Source organism: Penicillium chermesinum, assembly GCF_028974085.1.
Source record: "Penicillium chermesinum strain IBT 19713 chromosome Unknown utg000005l:1.0-4115287.0:1.0-4118363.0, whole genome shotgun sequence".
NCBI lineage: Eukaryota > Fungi > Ascomycota > Eurotiomycetes > Eurotiales > Aspergillaceae > Penicillium > Penicillium chermesinum.
This window is the reverse complement of record NW_026695315.1, coordinates 3462820-3482009: the sequence shown is the minus strand read 5'-3', so window position 1 is coordinate 3482009 and position 19190 is coordinate 3462820. Positions and strand designations below refer to the sequence as shown.

Genomic DNA, 19190 nt, shown 5'->3' with positions numbered 1-19190 from the left:
TAATGAAATTAAGAAATCAAATGTAATCTCCTCCAGACCATAACTATCAGCCCACCAAAACCGAGTAAATCCGGAGTGTTGGCCATTTGATTCCCAACGCATGGCCAGAGCCCGTACAACCCTTCCGCCTCGCCACCATGTAACCCCCAGCCCTAATAGCTCAGAACCCTCGCACCACCACCCTTCAGCTCAAAGCAAGCTCCAGCTCCAGCTCCAGCCACGGTGCCCGTGCGCATTCCATCCCCGCTCCGTTCCCGCAAGCCCCTGGCCCCTGGGGTGAAAAGCTCCCCCGCGCACGCCCGAGCACAGTGGCCGAGGCGATGAGTTTTCTGCGGCCTCTGACTGCGCCCCCAAGTCGCACCAGCTGCGGTAGGGTGCGCTTCTAGAGGCGAGGGCCCCGTGTGCCATCTCGCAATACGATCTAGATCGAGGCCGGGGAGGGTTAGCGTGGTTCTACGGTAATTTTGAAGAGATCTGGGCCGTAGACCCTTTTATCCGGATGGGATCAGGGGGTGTTCGGAGGATTGAAAGAAGTAATTATTCTAGGGCTGGAAGCTCTCCTAGCCACATATGTAATAAAACAGATCTAGCTGCTCGTGGCTGAAACAGGAGGAGGGAAGCACCTCGATTGATAGGTTTCGTATCTGAGCTCGACACAGGGAGAAAAGGAACCCAAGGATGGGTGGAAGAGAGAGAGAGGGGGGGGGGGGGGATGAGGGAAATTGAGTAAATTGCGTACTCGATGAGATACAATGAAAACTCCTAGATGTAAGCCAGCCCGGCGGCGCTATGGGATCAAATGTGCCTGACATTCTTCCCATGCTTCCTGTGAACACCAACAATTTGCAGACTGGGCCCTTGTTCTGATGCAGAATCTGTCGAACAAATACTATGCGAAGAAATTTAGGGGGGGGGGGGAACAAGAAAGGAAAAGGACCGTCCGGCCTGCTATCGCTTCGAAATATATCATAAGAAGACATGAAGAAAAAGATAAATAAAAGAGCAAGGGTAAGAGTGTTGGGAATGCCGAACTAAGAATAACTGAACGAGGATAAAATGAAAGGAAAAAGTATAGATAAGAAGTGAAGGAGATCAAGTGCTGCCCAGCAGCCTTCGTATAAGCCCTAACTCCAGGTAAAAGCTAGAGACGGCCTGGTTCAACCCGGCGGGAAGGACCAACCAGATGTGAAACCAGGGAAGAAGGGAGCTTCCTGGCCCTGAAATGGAAAGTCTCCGATCATCTCAGCTGGCATATTCCCTGTCTGATGTTGATGCTCCGGCATCATGCCATGCATTCTTGTGGCGGGCTTGATGTCTGCTGGGGCATCGGCAGCGGTACAGCCACCCTCAAGATAGTATGTGAAAGACGGGTCGTGGTGCATGGTATGTGGAACAGCGGAAGCCCCGATGTCTACGTGGGGAGGGATATTAGTTGTAGAAAGATCGACAGAGGCCATCGATGAGCGAGGTATAGACATCATGTTCTGCGGGAAAGGCTCCGCATAACTGTATCCATGCGACACGGGCTGCATATCCCACGGCCAGTTTGACTGCGTGCGCGCCATGATGGAACTGGGCATGGGATTGCAGACAGAGCCCCGGGAAGAGATGCGGGCGAGGGCTCTGGGGGTGTGACAGGCTCGGGAGATGGCTCGGCTGTTGCGCTGCATTCGGTCGATGTGGATAGGAGACGGAGGTAGCGGAGGTCTTCAGTATCCTCATCTAGTTCATCCGCGTTTTCTTCGGCTTGCTTGATGAGGCCCAGTCGATCGAGAATGGCGTGTGTTAACGGATGTCCGTCTGGCGCCTCGGCGAGAGGCTCTCCGGGGAAGCCTTCGTTGTTGACGCAGAACTTGTAGAGTTTTTGGAGGGCTTTGACGACGAGGGAGTGGTGGGACTCCAGCATTTCAACGAATCTAGATGTACGAGTCGCGATTTGATTAGCCTGGGTATCTTCTGTATAAACATCCATGATGGAAAGTATCAGAAAGCTTTACCCTCGAGAGTAAACTTTGGTTTGAGTGGCTTTCCTCTCCCGGAACAGACACGGATGGTTGTATACGGAGCACCGATTGCAGGGCTGCTTCCCATCACACTATAAGACGGTTAGCAAGCAGGCTTTGGACAGCGGGATACAGAGATGGGGGCTACTCGCTTTGGTCTTCTTCACCCGGCACCGATCGCAGGCTTTCAGGACATGCTTGCGCTTCACACGGAAGACGCCCTGATCGCGCCTTTCATCGCCTGCTCTTGAGCGATGCTCTAGTTCTGACATCGATGCGACTGCGAAATCATCAATGCTATGGGGAAACCCCTTCGGACGAAGCTTCGGTTGCCACGCCATGAATCGTTTCAAAATAGTGCACCCTTAGTCGTAGAAAGGGAGAAAAGCGTGCAATCGGGCTAGCATGCAACGGGGCGATCACGATGGATAGCAATGGAAACAATTCCGATCAGGAAGGGTGTCAAAAGTTCGGAAAGATGGAATAACAGAGGCTAAAAAAATGGTTAAAAACAGAAAAAGAAAAATAAAAAAGAAAAAAGACCAAAAAGCAGAGAGCGAGCAGGTGGGGGTAATATGAGACCAATTCCGCCGCCAGTACCATCTACATGGTTATCATGGTTTTGTCAGGGTTTGTAGTGCAGAGACAATACCGGGGCTAACCTACGCCCCCGCATGGGGAATCAATGCCCCGCGAGACAAGCAGGGACGGTATAGAAACCACTGGGTGACGTGGAGCGGTCTGTCACAATGTCAACCAGTGCCGTTCGAGGTCTCGCGACATTCTGTGTGGTAGAGCAGGGATCCTTGCGCGTCAAAGCTCAGGAAACAATACAAAGTGCCTTGTAGCCGAGAGGGTTTCGCGACTTTTCCAGGTATTGGTGAACATTGGTTTATTGTGTAGCTATTTGATATCCTCATGCTTAGTACCTAGGTATCTGGGGCTCAGCCTATCCCACACACTCTCTGTTTCCCTGCTATACTAGGAGGCCCGTAGTTTCCCAGATGCGTCCCCCAATTCCACGCTCAATTCCACGCTCAATTCCACGCTCCGTTCCACCCCCCCCACGACGCCAGTATATTACGATGTACATCTGACTGCCCTTACAATACTCGGCATATGTAGGTCGGGCCATCCCCTTCCAGCGCTAGATGAAACGGTCCGAGCCGCCAGTTGATCTCGCTTGCCTCGACTCTCCAACCCCCGGTTCGTTTGGGCACCGAACAGGGTCAACACGCCTGCGCGGCTTATGATTTGCTCCTAGCCATCGTGACGGGGTAACGTCCCGTCACACCTTTTACTCTACACGTGCTTCGGGGCTCCGATACCTGAGATCACCCGTACATTCGGGATTTCTCGTGTGGATCAGCTCCGGCGCTGCTTGCCGGAAAGGGCCCAATCACATTCCCTTCCCACGAGGTTCCCAGCGGTGAATCCCAGAAGGGAAAAAGCAGGTTCATAAGAGCAATCATGTATTATCCAACCAGGCCGAGCAAAAGATGACCCAAAGTGGGCAAAAAGGAAGCCCCCGTGGGAGGATATCAGGTGATACCCTGGTAAGAGTCCATGCACCGAAACGTGGTACGGCGTGATATGCTCTTGGCCATGGGTGATCCCGGAAGGTCGAGAGTGGCGGAGTTGTCATTTGGTCTGCAGGGGAGACGACAATGGTGAAAAAGAGCACAAAGTCGAAGCAGACTCCAAGGATGCACCGCCTACTGTCCTTTCTCAACCCATTTGGGCCGCCGCACTCGCAACACTAATTTTAGTGGGAGGCGAGTCATATCAATCCTGCCTCCAATTGGTTTGCAGGGCCTCTCCTCTAGAGTTCAATAGTGCCTGTTAGCGCTGAGCGGAGATCTTGTGGCTTTCAGCTTAAGAGCTAAGCCCCAGAGCAACAGCTCTTGAGGTGCCACGGAGGGCGAAAGTAAGCTCTCACCCGGGCGCCCCCGCCAAGGACAACGCCTACGCGCCTCCTTCCCGACTTAGGGCTAGTGGATATTATCTCGACACTATTACTGCGTCACGCTCGCCCCCTTCATGATCCTGGTTTATATGACTTCCTTCTACCTCCATTAGATGTCAATTGCCATTCCAACCCAACTGCCATCTCTCTGAACACGGCAACACAAGCGCAACAAGGCAGCCGTGTACAATGCCAGTGCGCAGAGAATCAGATGCCGTAGATATTGGAACCCCCCGACACAGCCCTAATCAGAACCTGCCGAGCGTGGTCTTGTTGAACCGAGGGTTTTTCTTTGTCGGGGTAACTGCTCCCGCGCATGAAGCATGTACTTCTTATCGACTTGGGTATGTTGGCGATTGCAATTGTTGCTTGGCGTACTGGCAACAACTGTGTCACCGCCAGAATCGATTGCTGGAGATGAACAGTGGATACAAATGATTTGAGGGTCCCCAGTAGGGCCAAGTGACACGATAGTGTCCTCTTTCAAGGTTATACATTCGAATCTGTCCGGCAGAATCAGTGCATCATGAGACTAGTCGACGGTCCTCTGTGTTTGGAGTTCTAGACGGACTAGCAAACGAGCTACCGCAGGGAAGCAGCGCGATTGGCAGCCGCAGTAGATTATACTACGCCGAGATTCTCGATGTCTCCCACTTGGCAGGAACTCATCAGTGCATGGCTTGCTTATTGTGAATCTATAGCACCCCTACCCGTGGCAGTGCACCAAAATTTCGTATCTGCAGTTCAATAACTAGTGTGCAGCTGGTTCATCGATAAATTTCAATCTCAAGGCCCACGAGGTCGAATGGAGCAGAAGAATATTAGTGAAATAAAAACAATTACATATACACATCATAATGAGCCTATCTCACGACCAGATCTACCTCCTGTTTGAAATGTTGGGGGACAAAAGTCCGAAGCGAATTAGAGGGGGGAAATGCCCCTTTCAAGGCCCAACCTGTCAGCTTCAGCCGAACGCCTAGGACTTAAATTGCGCAGTGGAGACAGTGCAGTTGGCATGCACGAAAAAGCAAGATGCCCAAGCCAAAGCCAACATCCAAGAGTTACCCAGGGTCAGATCAGCAGAGCACGCGGAATCATGACATTTTTGAGAATTATGTTCCCCCGTCTTGAAAGTCAGGCGTCCAGCCGGCTAGAGGCAAAAGCAACCAGTATAATAACAGAGCGATGGTATTATTTCCTTTTTTTTTTTTGGCTTTCCCCTCATACTCCAAGCATCGTATCGGGAAGTACGATACTGGCTTCACCTTTCGCAAGCAAATCGAAGCTTTCCTCACTAGCAGCCGTTGGGCTAGACGCGGGGTCAGGCAATGCTCGGGAGTTCTCCACGCTGGGACCCCGCCATCGTTCCTCTCCAATCCATTCCATCCCGTCGCCTGCCACGCGCCGATCAAAGATCCGACGCTCCTTCTCGCCTTCTAGCAGAGGGAGCTGGTCGTCGGAGCTTTTCCCATGTCGGAGGAAAGGGAGGTTCCGCCGGTGCCATTCACCAAGGAACATGCCCTCCGGGTCAACCTCTTGCCGCACCTTCATCCACTCGTCCATGTTCTCGCGGTACAACCGATGCAACTCCGTCGAATCGAGCGTCTTGAAGTTCTTAGCCCAGTGCGGACGGGCGCCCATGTCCCGCATGAGCCACTCAAAAGCCTCATAGTAGCGCAAGTAACACGGTGGATCGCGAAGGTAAGGACGATAGAGGGTGGCATTTAGGTAGAGAGTGGGGCCGTCATCACAAGTTGGATCGAGGAAAGGCCGGGGGTTAGAATTCTTGGTGGAGTCCGAGACTCGCACCTCGACGGGGCAATGCACCCACAAGTCCTTGCTGGAGAAGGGGATTCGAGCGGTCGCTAGGTCGCCGTGCAACCAGGCCGAGAGGCGGGTGATAGCCTCAGGCCCTTGCTCAAGAGGGAGAGCCCATTCGTTGACGAATTGAGAATACAGACAGTTCATCAGGAGCCCGGTGCGGCTGGGCTCAACGGCTTCGGTCACGGTTCGTCCCGGGCGAAAGCCGTACTGCAAGCCGAACACAAACCATTCAACCCAGGGCAGGATGCGCGGGAAATACGAGGACAGCGCAAGCAGGTTGTGGTAGATGTGGTAACCGAACCATTCACCGTAGAAGTTCTTGGGAGGCGCTTGCAAGGGGCGGTCGGTCGGGTCCGCGCGCCAGACGATTGCGCCTTTCTCATATGGAAGCCACCAGACGCGAACGAATTCATGGGATGTCCAGAGACCGGCGGACCATTCGTTCAGCACTTGAGTAAGTGAGTATCGTTCTTGGCGCCAAGCGATGTTGAACACCGGTCTGGCTTTGAAGGTGACTTCGACGATAATCCCGAGGGCACCCAGGGAAATTAAAGCCGCGCGGAAAAGACTAGGGTTGTTAGTGGCGCCGCAGCGCACCAGCTGACCGTTCGGCAGCACCAGGCGGAGCGACTCGATGCATTCCGAAAGCAGTCCGTGTCTCAGGGAACTGCCGTGAGTGCCTGTCGCAATCACCCCCGCGATCGACTGACTGTCAATGCTGCCCAGATTCGGAAGTGTCAAGCCGTGCTCCTCCAGTCGGTTTCCGAGTTCGCTTAATCGGATGCCCGCTTCGACGGTCACGGTTCGAGTAGACTCATCGATGCTGAGGACCTTTTGGAAGTCGTCGAGATTGACAAGCCATGATGAGGTGCAGGTCAGGTCGGAGGGGAGTGGCCACTGCCCACGGTGACGAGGCGACGGCGACAGCGGCGAGCGAGGGTCACCAGCTTCTGGACCTCGGGGATGGACTGAGGTCGGACATAAAGCTCGGGGCGCGAGAAGAAGGTTTTGGCCCACGTAGAATGCAAGTGGCCTGAGGATGCGCGGAACGGAACCGCGGGGTCCAGCCTGGACAATTCGCGAGAAATCAAGGGGTCCATCGTTTTAAGGGCAGGCAATTCAGATCACTGCATCCTGCATCACATTGTCTGGTCGCTGAGGGATCAGAGTAAAGAGAAGAGGAAGGTCGCACTAAGAAAAATATGAATGGCGACATTTGCGATGACAAGCGGCCCACATGAAGCTGAAGGAGCCCGAATTCTCCCCACTTCACTTTTTACTTTTTTTTTCTCTACTTCCCCCTTGGCCTTGGTATTCCGTCAGATGCCGATTGTTACCCTTTTTTTTTCGCTTCTAACTCGGAGGATTAACCGCCCAGGTGGCCAACTTAACCCCGGGCCTTTTTCTGACCGCTTAATAATGTTCAGGGTCTTTTCTCCCGGGTATAGGTCGGAATATCTCCATTCCAGAACTGGCTCATGTGGACCTTGATCCACACGGGTCTGTCAGGGTCAGCTTAGAAATCGCCCGGAATATATTTCCTGTCGCAAATCTATACGGAGGAGAGGGGCTAGGGCTTTCTCAAGCGAATTTTCGGGTGTTCATCTCCGGCGAAACTCCAGATCGGGGTCAGATCGGGGTCAGATCGAGGGTAGGTTGCGGTCGAGGGATCTCGACATGGAAGCATCGGTCATGTTGACCTCATCATATTCCTCGGGGTTGTACGATCTATGAACGCGGTATGCGGCGGGTCACTAAGTCATATCACGCATGTGGGATCAGTATCGCCTGTGTATCGGTTTGGAGTGCTTTAGCATGGGTATGCGATGCCCTGGCTCATTGCAGGGGTCGGCCAGCCTTGTAGAGGTCGAAGACGGGGAACCCGATTTTATGGACTTCGTGTAGCTCAGAACTACAAACGAGCCAGATGAGCTAGACTCCATGAGAATGGTAGTGCAGGTTCCAAGTGAGGACTTCAAAATGATCAGACAGTTACTTCATCCGTGACTCTAAAATCGCCGGTATTTGCTGAAAGTCTACTATGCCGCTTCGACTGTTCGCGACAGGATCACCCGAAGTGCAAGTTTTTACCAGTAGGGTCTTATGACTACCGCACACTATTCCGAGAGCCAATAATCAAATTTTGTACATGCTTTACATGAAGATCTCAAAGTAGATGTCATCCCAGATGCCCCACAATGCTCCTCTAGGGTGGTACACAACGTAGACAAGACTCCTCCCTGAATGCTCTCTTAACAAGCCGAAAATATGCACAGAGAAATGCAAGGGAGATGCAAACCAAAAAATATGGAAAAGTAGTAGAAACCAGAAAGAAAAATGAAACCCAAAAAATGCGTTTAAAAAAGATAGAAGAATAGAAGAAAAGAACAAGAAAAGAAAAGAAACCGAATAAAGCAAAACAGAACTCCCTTACCATTTGATTGCCTTACTGTGTTCGAAGTGCTTCGATCGCGACTCCCAAGGGAAAAGACACGGGGCGTGTACGGATGACTGGTCCCATTTGCGGAAAACACTCTGGCACCGGTCTGGAATACCGCCTAATGCGACGAGGCTCTTGGGGATGAATGGGCGGTCTTGTAGTGAAGCGGCGAGGATGCCGTATTCGTGGGCGAAAACCAGTGCGGTGGCAAATTCGGCTGATTTTTGCGATGCGTATTCGCCGACAATACTATAACCCTGTTAGGATATGATGAGGCAGTGAGAGGAATCAAACTTACACGTAAATCTCAAAGAAGGTGTCTAGGATATAGACATCCTTCTCAGTCAAGTCCTTGTAACGAAAGGGCTCAATCTCCTGGAGCGTATCATTCGGGCGAACAGTCGGCGAGCCCGAGCCTGGACGTCGCAGGTGGTTCCAGAAACGAGAAGGTTGACCAAGCTCATGATCAATACGAAAGAGACGAAGGCGGAAATGAGGGTACTTCGGCTTGAGACTCCAGAAGTCGGAGGTCATAAGCGGGTTGGCCTCGTTCGACCCGGCAAAGTCTTCGAAGAAGGTCTCTGGTTCTTGGCCTTCTTCCACTTCTTCAAACTCCCCGGTCAGACCAAGGTCCATGCTGATCAACCGAGCAGCTCCGGTTTCCTCTGGGCCACTTCCCTTGCCCTTCCATAGGTAAAGCTTGCCGAACGGGGCAGAAATCACGAACGGAAAGCCCGAGCATAGATTGCGAAGAGAGTAATCCACTTCGTCAAATGCCATTTGGCCCATATGCTTCCGACCGCACAGCATATACAAAGCAGACGATGAAGAACGTGAACCTCCACCGCGGCGGGTAATGAGGATCCCACCGAGCGCTTGGATAAACCGCACCGGCTCCTTCCCCTGACGGATAACATCCAGCTTACAGCCATTCTCGCGAGCAACCTTGCGAGAGAACAGGTGAGCATCTTCAATGGCACCTTCCGAGACATCATCACCACACCACAGGTAAGCTTCAGTGCTGTTGGTACCTTGTGCTTCAAAAATATGGACACACAGGTACATGCTCCCTTCATAAAGAACATATTCTTGATTGGCAGGCAAGTCTTGTTTCTTTCCATCGCCTGTAATTTCCCAAATCTGATGGTTCACAGTTCGAATCTTCGACTCATCCAGTCTGTTTGTCAACATTAACTGGGGGTCAATATCCATACCATCTCGTTGATTCGGGAAAGTTTTGAAGAATGCCGCAATAACCTCGCGAGCTTCAGCTGCTTGAGCTACCAATGAAGGTGCCGACATCTTGCGGGACAATCTATGCGGATCACCGGGCTTATTGAGGGAGTATTCAGCCCATTTACTAGGGGCTGGTGGAGATTCTTTGGTCTTCGGTGGTGACGAATCCGCCACCCTGACCCCAGGTATTTCTTTTGGTGGCGGCGTTGAAGGCGAATCCCGGCCATTGTCCCTGAAGTTCGAGCGTAAAGGAGACGATAGTGAAGCCATATATCGGGCCCTCTGACCCCACGAGAACGACCTTGTGGTTGGACTCGATACGGGAGATAGAGATGGTGAAATAGAGTTGGATTTCAAAGGCTCGGGGCGTCGATTTCTCGGACTCAGATCTGAAGGAAATTCATTTTCACGGGTGCTGGTGTGGTCCGGTTGGGAGACAGGGCTGCTCGGTTCTTGGGGGGACAAGGGCGAGAAGCTCCTCAATCTCTGTTGCAGTCCACTGTTGAGAGCATTCTGGAAGGTAGCTCTTACTCCCGAGAGTTGTTTGGCGAAAGGGCTCTCTGTTTGAGCGTTTTCAGTATTGACAACAATATCTTTGCTATCCTTAGACTCGCCCGAGTTCGTTCCCGAGGGAACATCAGGCTCGGGGGTAATCTGGGAACTTTGAGCTTCAGGAGAGGAAATGGGACCAACCTCCTTGGAATTCTCGGCAGACGTAACAGTGGGAGCATCGTTGCCCTTCGGTAGCCGTCGCTTAGGACCTCTGGCGCGACCTTTCGTCATATGGGTAAGGGGAGCAGCAGGTGAAGTAGATGCCGGGCTTCTAGCATCTGGGACCGGGACATCCATCTTTGGTCCTTCGGCTGCCGCTTGGGGTCCACGGGATAGGATGCCTGCTAAGGCTGGATTGATTCGGCCTGCGAGCTTCCCCTTTGCGGAGAAAGCAGGAGGATCTGTCGCAGTTGGGGACTGCTCTGTCGTTTTCCAGCGATTGGCGGATGGAAGACCTCGAGCTGAGCTAGCACTCTCTGTTGGTGAAACCTGGCGATCCAGGGCCACCGGGCTTCCAGGCTCTCGTCTCACGTTTCTGATCCTCCATGGAGCGGGCTGACGTTCTACAGGCGAAGCCTTGGGCTCGTCAAGAACAGGTGATAAAACTGCAAGTTCCTCTTTCGTGGGGCTTGTACTCGCGACGGAAGGTGATACCACAGATCGGTCTTCGGATGAGCGTGTTGAGCTGACTTCTGTGGAGATGGTTGGACTAGCAGATTGGGGATTCGTGATCGGCTGACGGATGCTATTTGGTCGTGTCATGGTGTTGCGTCTCGCGATGGCTTCGGGGACTGCATCGACGGGTTTGGGTGGTTCATCTTTCTCCCCAACGGTTGGTCTTCTAATCGAGCCCCCACCTGCCTTCATGGCTTGCTTTGTTTTAACAAGGCTATCTCTAAACTCATCAACTCTTTCAGTCTTCTTCGGGCCCCCGGTCACGTTCAGTGCAGCTTTGCCGCGCAAAATATTGCCCTTGAGTTCGTCAGGAGCAACGTAATTTCGAGTCTCCGTCTTTTTGAGTCGTCCGAAAACATTCTTGAACTCGGGTTCCTCATTTCGGTTGGCGTCCTTGGCAACTTCGCGCTTGCGCAAATTTCCTCTGAAGTCAACAACAGGAGACTCTGGCTTAGGCTTCAGAGAGAAAGGCTCCCCGCGGGACGGCAGGGAGAAGTTCGGTTTCGCATTTAAAGCAGGTGGTGCTTTACGAACAGGCTCTGGCTCTGGTATTGGTTCCGGAGACTTCTTCGGCTCTGCGGGTTTCTCCGCAGTTTCGACTGCAGGCAGAGATGACTGATTCTCTTTCTCGTCATCTGAACCTTCCTCCAATGTCTTGGGCTTTACGTCGCTCTTAGGGGCTTCAGTTTGCTTTTCAGTTTTGGCCGATGCTTCGTTCTCGAGAATTGATAATGGTTTGTCTGGCACAGTCTCTTTCATAGGGTTGATAGTAGGGCTTCCCAAAAGGGATGAGGCGCCAGAAATACTGGGTTTCTTGAAATGAGTACCAGGTGGAGGTGTTCTCATTAAACCCACAGGAGTCACTTCTTTGAAGTTGCTCACTCGACCCATGTCAACACTGCCCCGCGATTGTCGCTCTCGCGCCCAGGAAGGCTGTGATGGAGACTGCCTCGAGTTTCGTGCAGATTCTGGTCGGTTCAGAGCACTTTCCAACCAGGACGCCTTGGTTGGGCTCCAGCGCTTAGGGTCCATAGTCCTCGATGTGAAAGGACTGGATGAAGCATCTCCATTGGCACTGTCCACAGTGGCTGTGCTCAATGATCTAGCGTGAGAGTACAGCGCGGCTCTACTCGGGCTTCCCTCAGAACGGAGTGTGTCGCTCTTTGGGAATGAGGGTGTAGTAGGCCGTTCGCTTTCGTCTGGATTCTGCACAGTAGCTTCGCTGTGGCTCGACCCAGGTCGCTGAGTAGTTGAGAATACTTCCTGGTTGAACTTCAGCCCGGTTGATGGTGTCATATCACTGACACTTCCCGTAAGACTTGGAGCTGCCACACTGTTACGGTTGCTAACAATGGAATTGCTTCGACTCAGACCTTGGTGGACCTGAGCGCTCCACCGTTTTGATACGCTATCCGAGCGCCTCATCATCGCGCTTTGCACGAATCCACCTAGTCCCTTGGTGGGGGACATCGAACGCGCTCTTTCGGGTGACATTCGTCGCTGTGTGGGAGAAGGGGGTAGAGGGTCACTAGTGTCGGTTGGAGGATGATCGAGCTTTGGAGCATCTGCCAATGGCTCTGGCGAGGGTGGTCCAGTACTTTGAGACATTGATGATATGCTCGAATAACGGTTGCCAACACTGCTTTCGCCAATAGTAGAAGTTGTCCTTGGCAGGGATGGAGATTTGTCTATTTCTTCCATTTTGTCTGGTTCTGCAGTTGGCTCACGACTCATACCAGGCAGCCGGTGGCTTGCAGTCCATTCCGCTGGACTGTTCGATCTCTCCTCGGTTTGGCGGTACGCCGGTGAACCTGCTCCTCTATCTGGAGTTTGACGGAACCACGCTGGGTCTTTCGAGCCAAGTGATTGCGCAATCTGAGCCCGCGAGGGCTGGCTATCCGTCGAGATAGTAGATGGATTTCGGAAATGGCCTAAACGCGTCGGCGATGTGGAACCGGGTGATCTGTTGACCAAGTCTCGCGATGGAGGGCGTTGCTGCCACGACAAGGTACCTGTCCGACTTCGAGATAAGGCGGGCAGCGTTCGTGGGGGCGATTCACCATCTACTTCTTGGTTCGACCCGCGTCTCGGGATAGCTGTCTCACGGACCTCACTCTCTCTTGTCCCGGTGGGTGTCTCTGGGTCCGGGGTTGTTAATGTGGGCTCGAGGTGCTCTGGAGGGTCGATTGAAGACTGGCCGATAGATGAGGTACTCATTCGGAGAGGATTCATAGTGGGTGAACCGGCAATCGACCGTGCCCGCTCTACCATCAGATGTCAGTAACTTGTGAGTCAGGTAGGTCAGGAAGGTCACTAGAAGCGCGGGGTCCTTGTAGTCACCCGGCTCTGCTCGACGCATGGGGACCGGGAACAATAGAATGGGGGGCGGGCAAATACCTGCTCGACGGGCCTGTCTTTCCTTGCGGCCTTGCAAAATTTCATCCTCGAGTTTCTTGGTGCGCTGGTCGTCTTCTTTATCTCGGCGTTCACCGAGTTCCCGAATGCGCAGCAAAAAGTCGTTAACATCCTCTGCGCCCTCGGGGCTTTTGGACGTCGCCATATTCCCGCTGCGTGTCTCGCCAGAGCGGGAGAGTGTCTCCTGCAGGGGACTTCCGGGGAAGGGAGAATGTTGCTGAGAAGTGGGAGAAGGGAAGATCGAAGGGCTGAAGTGTTCTCCGCCCTGTTTAAATTAAAATGGGGATGGGACGCGACCCGAGATCATCGGGCCCCTCTATCCCTCTTTTCGCCCTTCCGAGATGAGATGATATTTTTACAAGGGGAATTGGCAACGAAAAACTCCCAAGCCGGATAATTCCTCCTCATGTCATTAGCCCCAGATCAAATCTCCATATTCCCTGGCTGATGTTAACCGGAGTGTTTGTTTACGGTAAGGTTTTTGTGGAGCGGATCGCTTCCAGGTTCGCCCCGCCGGTTGTCGAGTCGATTTTTGGTTAATTAGTGGCCCATTGGCGACAATGACGAAATAGCTAACCCATTCTACCCATTTTTCAGTCTCTGGGGAAATTAAAGTCGTAGCTTGTTCCACTTGGGTTCCCTTTTCGCGACTTGCGGTTCGCGTTGTCACAATTCCAAGGATCTCTCAATCCCTATCGATTCCGAAAAGTTGACTCGTCATGGGCTGTGCCTTGCTGTAGTCCCTGTGGAGATCAGCGCAGGTTGTCATTTAAATCCTCTTACAGAATTTGTGATTTTATACGGCCACATCGTCTCGACGCTCATGAATTGCAGTTGAACTGAATGGATCGTTAAGTTGACACAAATTGTCTTGATTATAATTTCGCCTCCGCCATGCATATACATATTCGGGCATATGCAGGCGACCGTCGAATGGAATTCCGATGATTGTAAGAACTTAAGAGAAAAGAATTTGAGACAAATTGAATTTTACTATGGCTTGCATTAACGGACGCAACACCACATGAAGTTTCTTGCTCGAAACTTGTGGGTTCTGGTCTGAGATGAGATGCCTCAACGGCATGGGGATGTATGCCCAAGATAATGCGGTGAGCAAGGCTGGACGTCTTCTCCAGCCGAAAATAATATCGTCAATCGTAGGGCACTAAATCGGGATATGTCTCTGTCGATTCGAGGATCAGCACCGTGATCTCTATATATCAAGTTCAAACTCAAGTTTCCACTCAACATTTCCACGTGCGCCCCCCTTTCGGGGGCACCCAGGTGGAGAACAGCGCAGGGCAACTCACAGAGTTTAGTAGAGGAACAGTCGATCTTTCGCATCCTGTACCACCCACTCGAGCCCTTCATTCAGATTTTGCCCCGTCATAGCACTGCACGGCAGGATGGTCCACTTGTGCGTTTTGATTGAATCCAAGTCAAGGCGCTAGGACAGCTATTAGCAATGAGTCCCAGATGTATTAGAGCGGAAACGACTTACTTTGCGCACCTCTTCTTCAGTCATACACTGTTCCACGTCTGTTTTGTTTAGGAAGACCAGTAAACTAGCTCCCATAAGCCGCTGACGTTGGGGTGAGGTTATTTTAGCGTCCACCATCCTGATAAGACGTGAGAGCGGCAAACGAACCTCTTCTAGCAGAAGCCCAGCTAGCTCTTCGCGACAGTCGTCCACACGAAGTCGATCGGTCGCATCAACCACCCAGACAAGAGTGTCTGTCTTTTCGAAGTAATTTTTCCAATAGGACCTGAGTGTCTTTTGGCCGCCCACATCCCCTTCGAATTTGCGTTAGCTCTGCCACAGTCTTATCGTGCAACCCACTCACAGATGTTTAATTTGTATCTAATAAGCATGTTAGCACTGATTTTCTGGTAAATTAGTAGTATCAATTTACCCCATAAAGTCAACTGTTTTGATTATAAAGCCCAGAGTCGGGCTCACCGTAGTAACATCCTCGTTCATGATCCTTTTCACGATGGTGGTTTTGCCAGCATTATCCAAACCTCTGTCTGGGTTAGCACACGAGCCATAAGTCGAATGACGGGTCAGACCCTACAGCATCAATATCCGCATCTCTTTATCCTTTAGGCGAGCTTTTCTCAGGATAGACAGCATGTTGAATGTGATTATTGCTCGAGCTGCAAAACCAGTGGGGTGAGGAGGCGCGGGAGGCAGTATTTCTGGCCGCGGGTGGAACCCGCCTTGGAAGAACTACAAGCGCACCACTAAACACCACCACCATATTGAGATTTGCGAGCTATTACCATAAGTTCTCATTTGTTCCGACATTCGATGGCCCGGTAAAGCCCATCTAAGGGAACGTACTACTTTTGGCAGGAATGTCACGCCGGTATTGCGTTGCTGGGGCCTTGTATACGTATAAGTTCACGTCCAAGTTTGGCTGCGGCCGATATCAGTAGAACACCTGGGCATGCAGCTCATTTCGCAGATGTTGGGCGCTCCAGCGCCGTACCCAGTACTTTGCCATAAGCAGCATAAGGCCAAAAAAAGAACGGGGTTTGAGCTCTATACTAAGTACCATCCCACCAAGTTGGAATTTTTTTTGAAAAGCTTGCATTGTTGTATTACCAGAATTTTGTGAGACTTAAAGGTGAGTGACTGGTTTCATTACTTATTATATTTTCCACATGACTCGGAGAAATGGCCTATCCATCCTTGTTTTGCGACAACGTAATTACTGTTTGGCCCCGGAAAATCGATGGATTTATTAAAGATGTTTCTTCATGCCCGTTGTCCTTCAAATGGCCGGCCATTGAGGTGAGATTTAGCTGAAGCAGCGCCGAGTAATGATGGGTTATTGTCGCCAACGTACCAGTCTACAGTAATTTCCAGCAAGCGCACGCTCAGTATAATGGTGGAATCTTGTGATATCATCAAGAAATGTTGTGGAGCCAGTTGGTCCACACCATGAATTAGATTGTATCGTTATCTGTAATCTTCTATATTTGGAGCGCTCACATTATATTGGACGCATGATAGCCCTTCCTGAGCCGATATTGGAGATTCTGCATTTGAATTAATTCCAGGAAGTTGAGCATATTCAAATCCCTGCTTTCTCTCATGATATCAATAGGAGCCAATCATTGGCGGAGCGGAACAACAAAGGCATTTGTACTCGAGATACTAGAACTAGAGAGAGGAGAGGGAAAAGAACTACAGCAACAGCCTAACCCCCCCCCCCCAACAATCCTCCACCCCATTTTCCCATACTTCGGACGACATCCCCCAGTAACAAGGCGGTGACACATGGCAAGAATAATCCCCGAGTGCAGAATGAAGCCGCTGACTATTGGGTCATCCGGGTAAGCGTAGTTTAACTATGGCTCTCCGTTTGTCCTCACTCGTATTTGTACGCACCTTTATCAATAACCTTCCACTTCACCTCTCTGTTTATCTTTACTCGTATTTGTACGCACATTCTCAATAATTCTCCGCACTCCACATACCCATCATATCCACGTGACCTTCCTTTCAGATCTACCCAATACACATACTTTTCCGCCTGGGAAAATGCTTTCCCGAACTATACTCAAGAATCAAATGACCAAGCCAACCAAGCCAGCCAAGCCCGACCACGGTTCTGTGGGGGAGGTTGCGCATCTTGACGGCTCTAGGCGCCGATCGAAAAGTCCGTCTTCCGTATCCTCAAAATGGGAGGATCTGAGTGTGGCCGCTACTGAAATTGTAGGGGATATTACTAGCCCCCAGAACGGAAATACGGCAGCTCGCAATACTCGCAACAAAAAAGCAAGGGACAATGAGAATAAGGGCTTCAGGTCTCGGTCTTCCATGGGCAAACAGACGCCCTCGCTCGTGGCTTCCAGTTCGAGCTATGGTGCGTTTGTTCTAAAAATCTCTGGTTACATTATACATAGACCTATTTGCTAATCTCATCCAACTCCAGCTGACTGTGGCGTTCCTCTCCTTCCCTCCCGAGACAAAACCACGGGTTTCCCCGCCCACGAGTATTCCTTTAAGGAGGAAGTGAGCAGTGACAAGGCACAAGATTCTTCCAGTATGTCTGTGGCCCAACCTAGCAGACCATCTAGTTTCCTCAAGCTAGAGAAGAATTGTCCAGGCAGACATAATGGTGTGAACCTAAATGCCGAGCCCGGGATTTCCTGGCTGGATTACCACATGAATCGGAACGCCATAGCTCAGAATATCCTACAAGATGTTGCGAAAACCCAAACTCATCCTAAGACTGTCCGAAATAGCACTCGACTTCTGGCCAAGCTGCGGCGAGATAAGGCTCAACAACCTGACCCCGACACACATCTTGATCTTCCCTTGCCCTGCACTATCAAGAAAATTCAGTTCTCCAAATCATGGGATACGTGCTTTACGGGTCCTACCGCGTCAGCTCGCTTGAAGCAGCAGCTTGAAACCCGTGAATCAGCTGCTTCTACATCGCCTAGTGAGGAATCGGATGAGTTCCGAGAGATAAAGCTTGCTGCAGTGGTAGAGCATCAGAAGTCGATTGACCGATACGAAACATCACCGCGACATATTTCTTCTGCCTTGAGGCCTCACAGTGATCCGAACGCCGCCTGGAAGACCAACTTAGAGGAATCGAGGTTGACTGCCATGCAAAATCAACGTTGGTATGAGCAAGGCGAATGGAAGCCAAAAAACTTATTCACCGTGCCAAATAAAATCACTGATAAGAAAGAATACTATCAATCTTTCTACTCTTGGCTCTCTTCCATTCCAACAAACTCGGACGTAGTGATGGACACCAACCGCAAGGCCTTCTTCGACGGAACTGCCGTCCCAGATGGTGACCATGGGTTTATGATTCAGAGACTAGAGCACCCAAGCCCACCTTGCGACATGAGTGACCAGAAGACGAGGTCTCACTGGCACGAAACAGCCGCCCAGTATGTTTTGAATTACAAAAACCTTATCTATGAGCCCAAGGTTGATGAAGGAGTGAGCGAAGTGAGCGAAGTAATTACCCGTTCAGCTACTCCATATCTCCGTTTTGCTACATATGATGATGCTGATGGTCTGACGGAAATTTTCAAAACCTACGCTGGAAACTCTCCATTGAGCTCTCACCTAAATACTAGCGCGGGATATGTCAGAAACATCATCAGCTGTTGCACCGAGGCTTGGCTCCCGTTTATCGTCGCCGTTCAGCCAACCTATGATCCCGAGACCAACACATACCCGCAGGAGGAGGTTCTAGGGTACGCATATATCAAGATGTTCAGCGACTACCCTCAGACAGGGGAGTACACTGGAGAATTGGAAGTGTTTGTAGCGAAGAAGCATCAGAAGCAGAATCTTGGCCGGTCACTGGTCGGCATGATTCTGACGCTCTGCAGTTCCGAGCACAAGCATTTGGATGGCACCCCTTACAAATGGCACAGTCCTGACTGCATCGGCAAAGACAGACTGAAAATTCGCCCTTTGATGACTCTTCTTTGTGGCATTGCCTACCCATCCGACTTGAAGGAAGATGTGGAGTGGATCCCAGAATGGCTGAAGAGAGAATTCGACTTTGAAAAACAGGGCACCTTAAAGAAATTCCGCGTTCAACACAATATTCCGTAAGTACCAACCCGAACTGGAAACTTTATTTCGCTCTTCTTCCTAACTTGTATTCAGATTAGATGTTGAGTTCATTCGACGAGGGTTTCCTGTGCACCTGCCTATGGAGCCGGTATCTCAAATGTCCGTACTTTGAGTCCATTCTAGGCGCTACGGTGACGATACGGCGTGAAGGCTATGGAATGACCTATCCACGATACTCGATGACTTGAAGTTCGCTTCCTTGCAGTTATGCGTTGCGGTTCTCCCTAGGCAAGGCTCTGTTTTTGGCTTTTAATTGTCCTGTGGCCCCAGATGAAGTGAGGATTCAGAACAGGAAGAATAAATAGAAAGCTTCCCGAGATCCCATAGTCTGCAATCATCAAGAAAATGCAAAATCCGTTAACTCTACTCTTGCATTTGTAGTTCGGAGGTGTGACTTCGATATCTGCATTGTGATTCGCCGATCTACAATTCGGGGTCCACTGATCTCTTAGTCAG

The 19190-nt window shown here is 51.2% G+C and overlaps 5 protein-coding genes across 5 annotated transcripts; 1 reads left to right on the top strand and 4 right to left on the bottom strand.

Annotated features, from left to right (window-relative positions):
• Positions 1 to 1157: 1157 nt before the first annotated feature.
• N7468_007488 (uncharacterized protein) lies at positions 1158 to 2275 on the bottom strand (the record flags this gene model as incomplete). The annotated part of the gene is made up of 4 exons (XM_058476784.1): positions 1158 to 1411; positions 1540 to 1956; positions 1998 to 2095; positions 2178 to 2275. 4 exons carry the CDS (start codon positions 2273 to 2275, stop codon positions 1158 to 1160), a joined length of 867 nt encoding a protein of 288 aa, XP_058329674.1.
• A 2918-nt stretch (positions 2276 to 5193) lies between these two features.
• N7468_007487 (D-arabinono-1,4-lactone oxidase) lies at positions 5194 to 6896 on the bottom strand (the record flags this gene model as incomplete). Its single annotated transcript, XM_058476783.1, has 2 exons — positions 5194 to 6693; positions 6741 to 6896. The coding sequence occupies 2 exons, from the start codon at positions 6894 to 6896 to the stop codon at positions 5194 to 5196; spliced, it is 1656 nt and encodes a 551-aa protein (XP_058329673.1).
• A 1330-nt stretch (positions 6897 to 8226) lies between these two features.
• Positions 8227 to 13259, bottom strand: N7468_007486 (putative gelsolin repeat protein; the record flags this gene model as incomplete). Its single annotated transcript, XM_058476782.1, has 3 exons — positions 8227 to 8485; positions 8535 to 12963; positions 13097 to 13259. The coding sequence occupies 3 exons, from the start codon at positions 13257 to 13259 to the stop codon at positions 8227 to 8229; spliced, it is 4851 nt and encodes a 1616-aa protein (XP_058329672.1).
• Positions 13260 to 14429: 1170 nt separating this feature from the next.
• N7468_007485 (uncharacterized protein) lies at positions 14430 to 15248 on the bottom strand (the record flags this gene model as incomplete). Its single annotated transcript, XM_058476781.1, has 6 exons — positions 14430 to 14561; positions 14616 to 14696; positions 14763 to 14908; positions 14959 to 14975; positions 15028 to 15138; positions 15190 to 15248. 6 exons carry the CDS (start codon positions 15246 to 15248, stop codon positions 14430 to 14432), a joined length of 546 nt encoding a protein of 181 aa, XP_058329671.1.
• Positions 15249 to 17291: 2043 nt separating this feature from the next.
• On the top strand, positions 17292 to 18713 carry N7468_007484 (GNAT family N-acetyltransferase; the record flags this gene model as incomplete). Its single annotated transcript, XM_058476780.1, has 1 exon — positions 17292 to 18713. The coding sequence occupies one exon, from the start codon at positions 17292 to 17294 to the stop codon at positions 18711 to 18713; it is 1422 nt and encodes a 473-aa protein (XP_058329670.1).
• Positions 18714 to 19190: the final 477 nt, after the last annotated feature.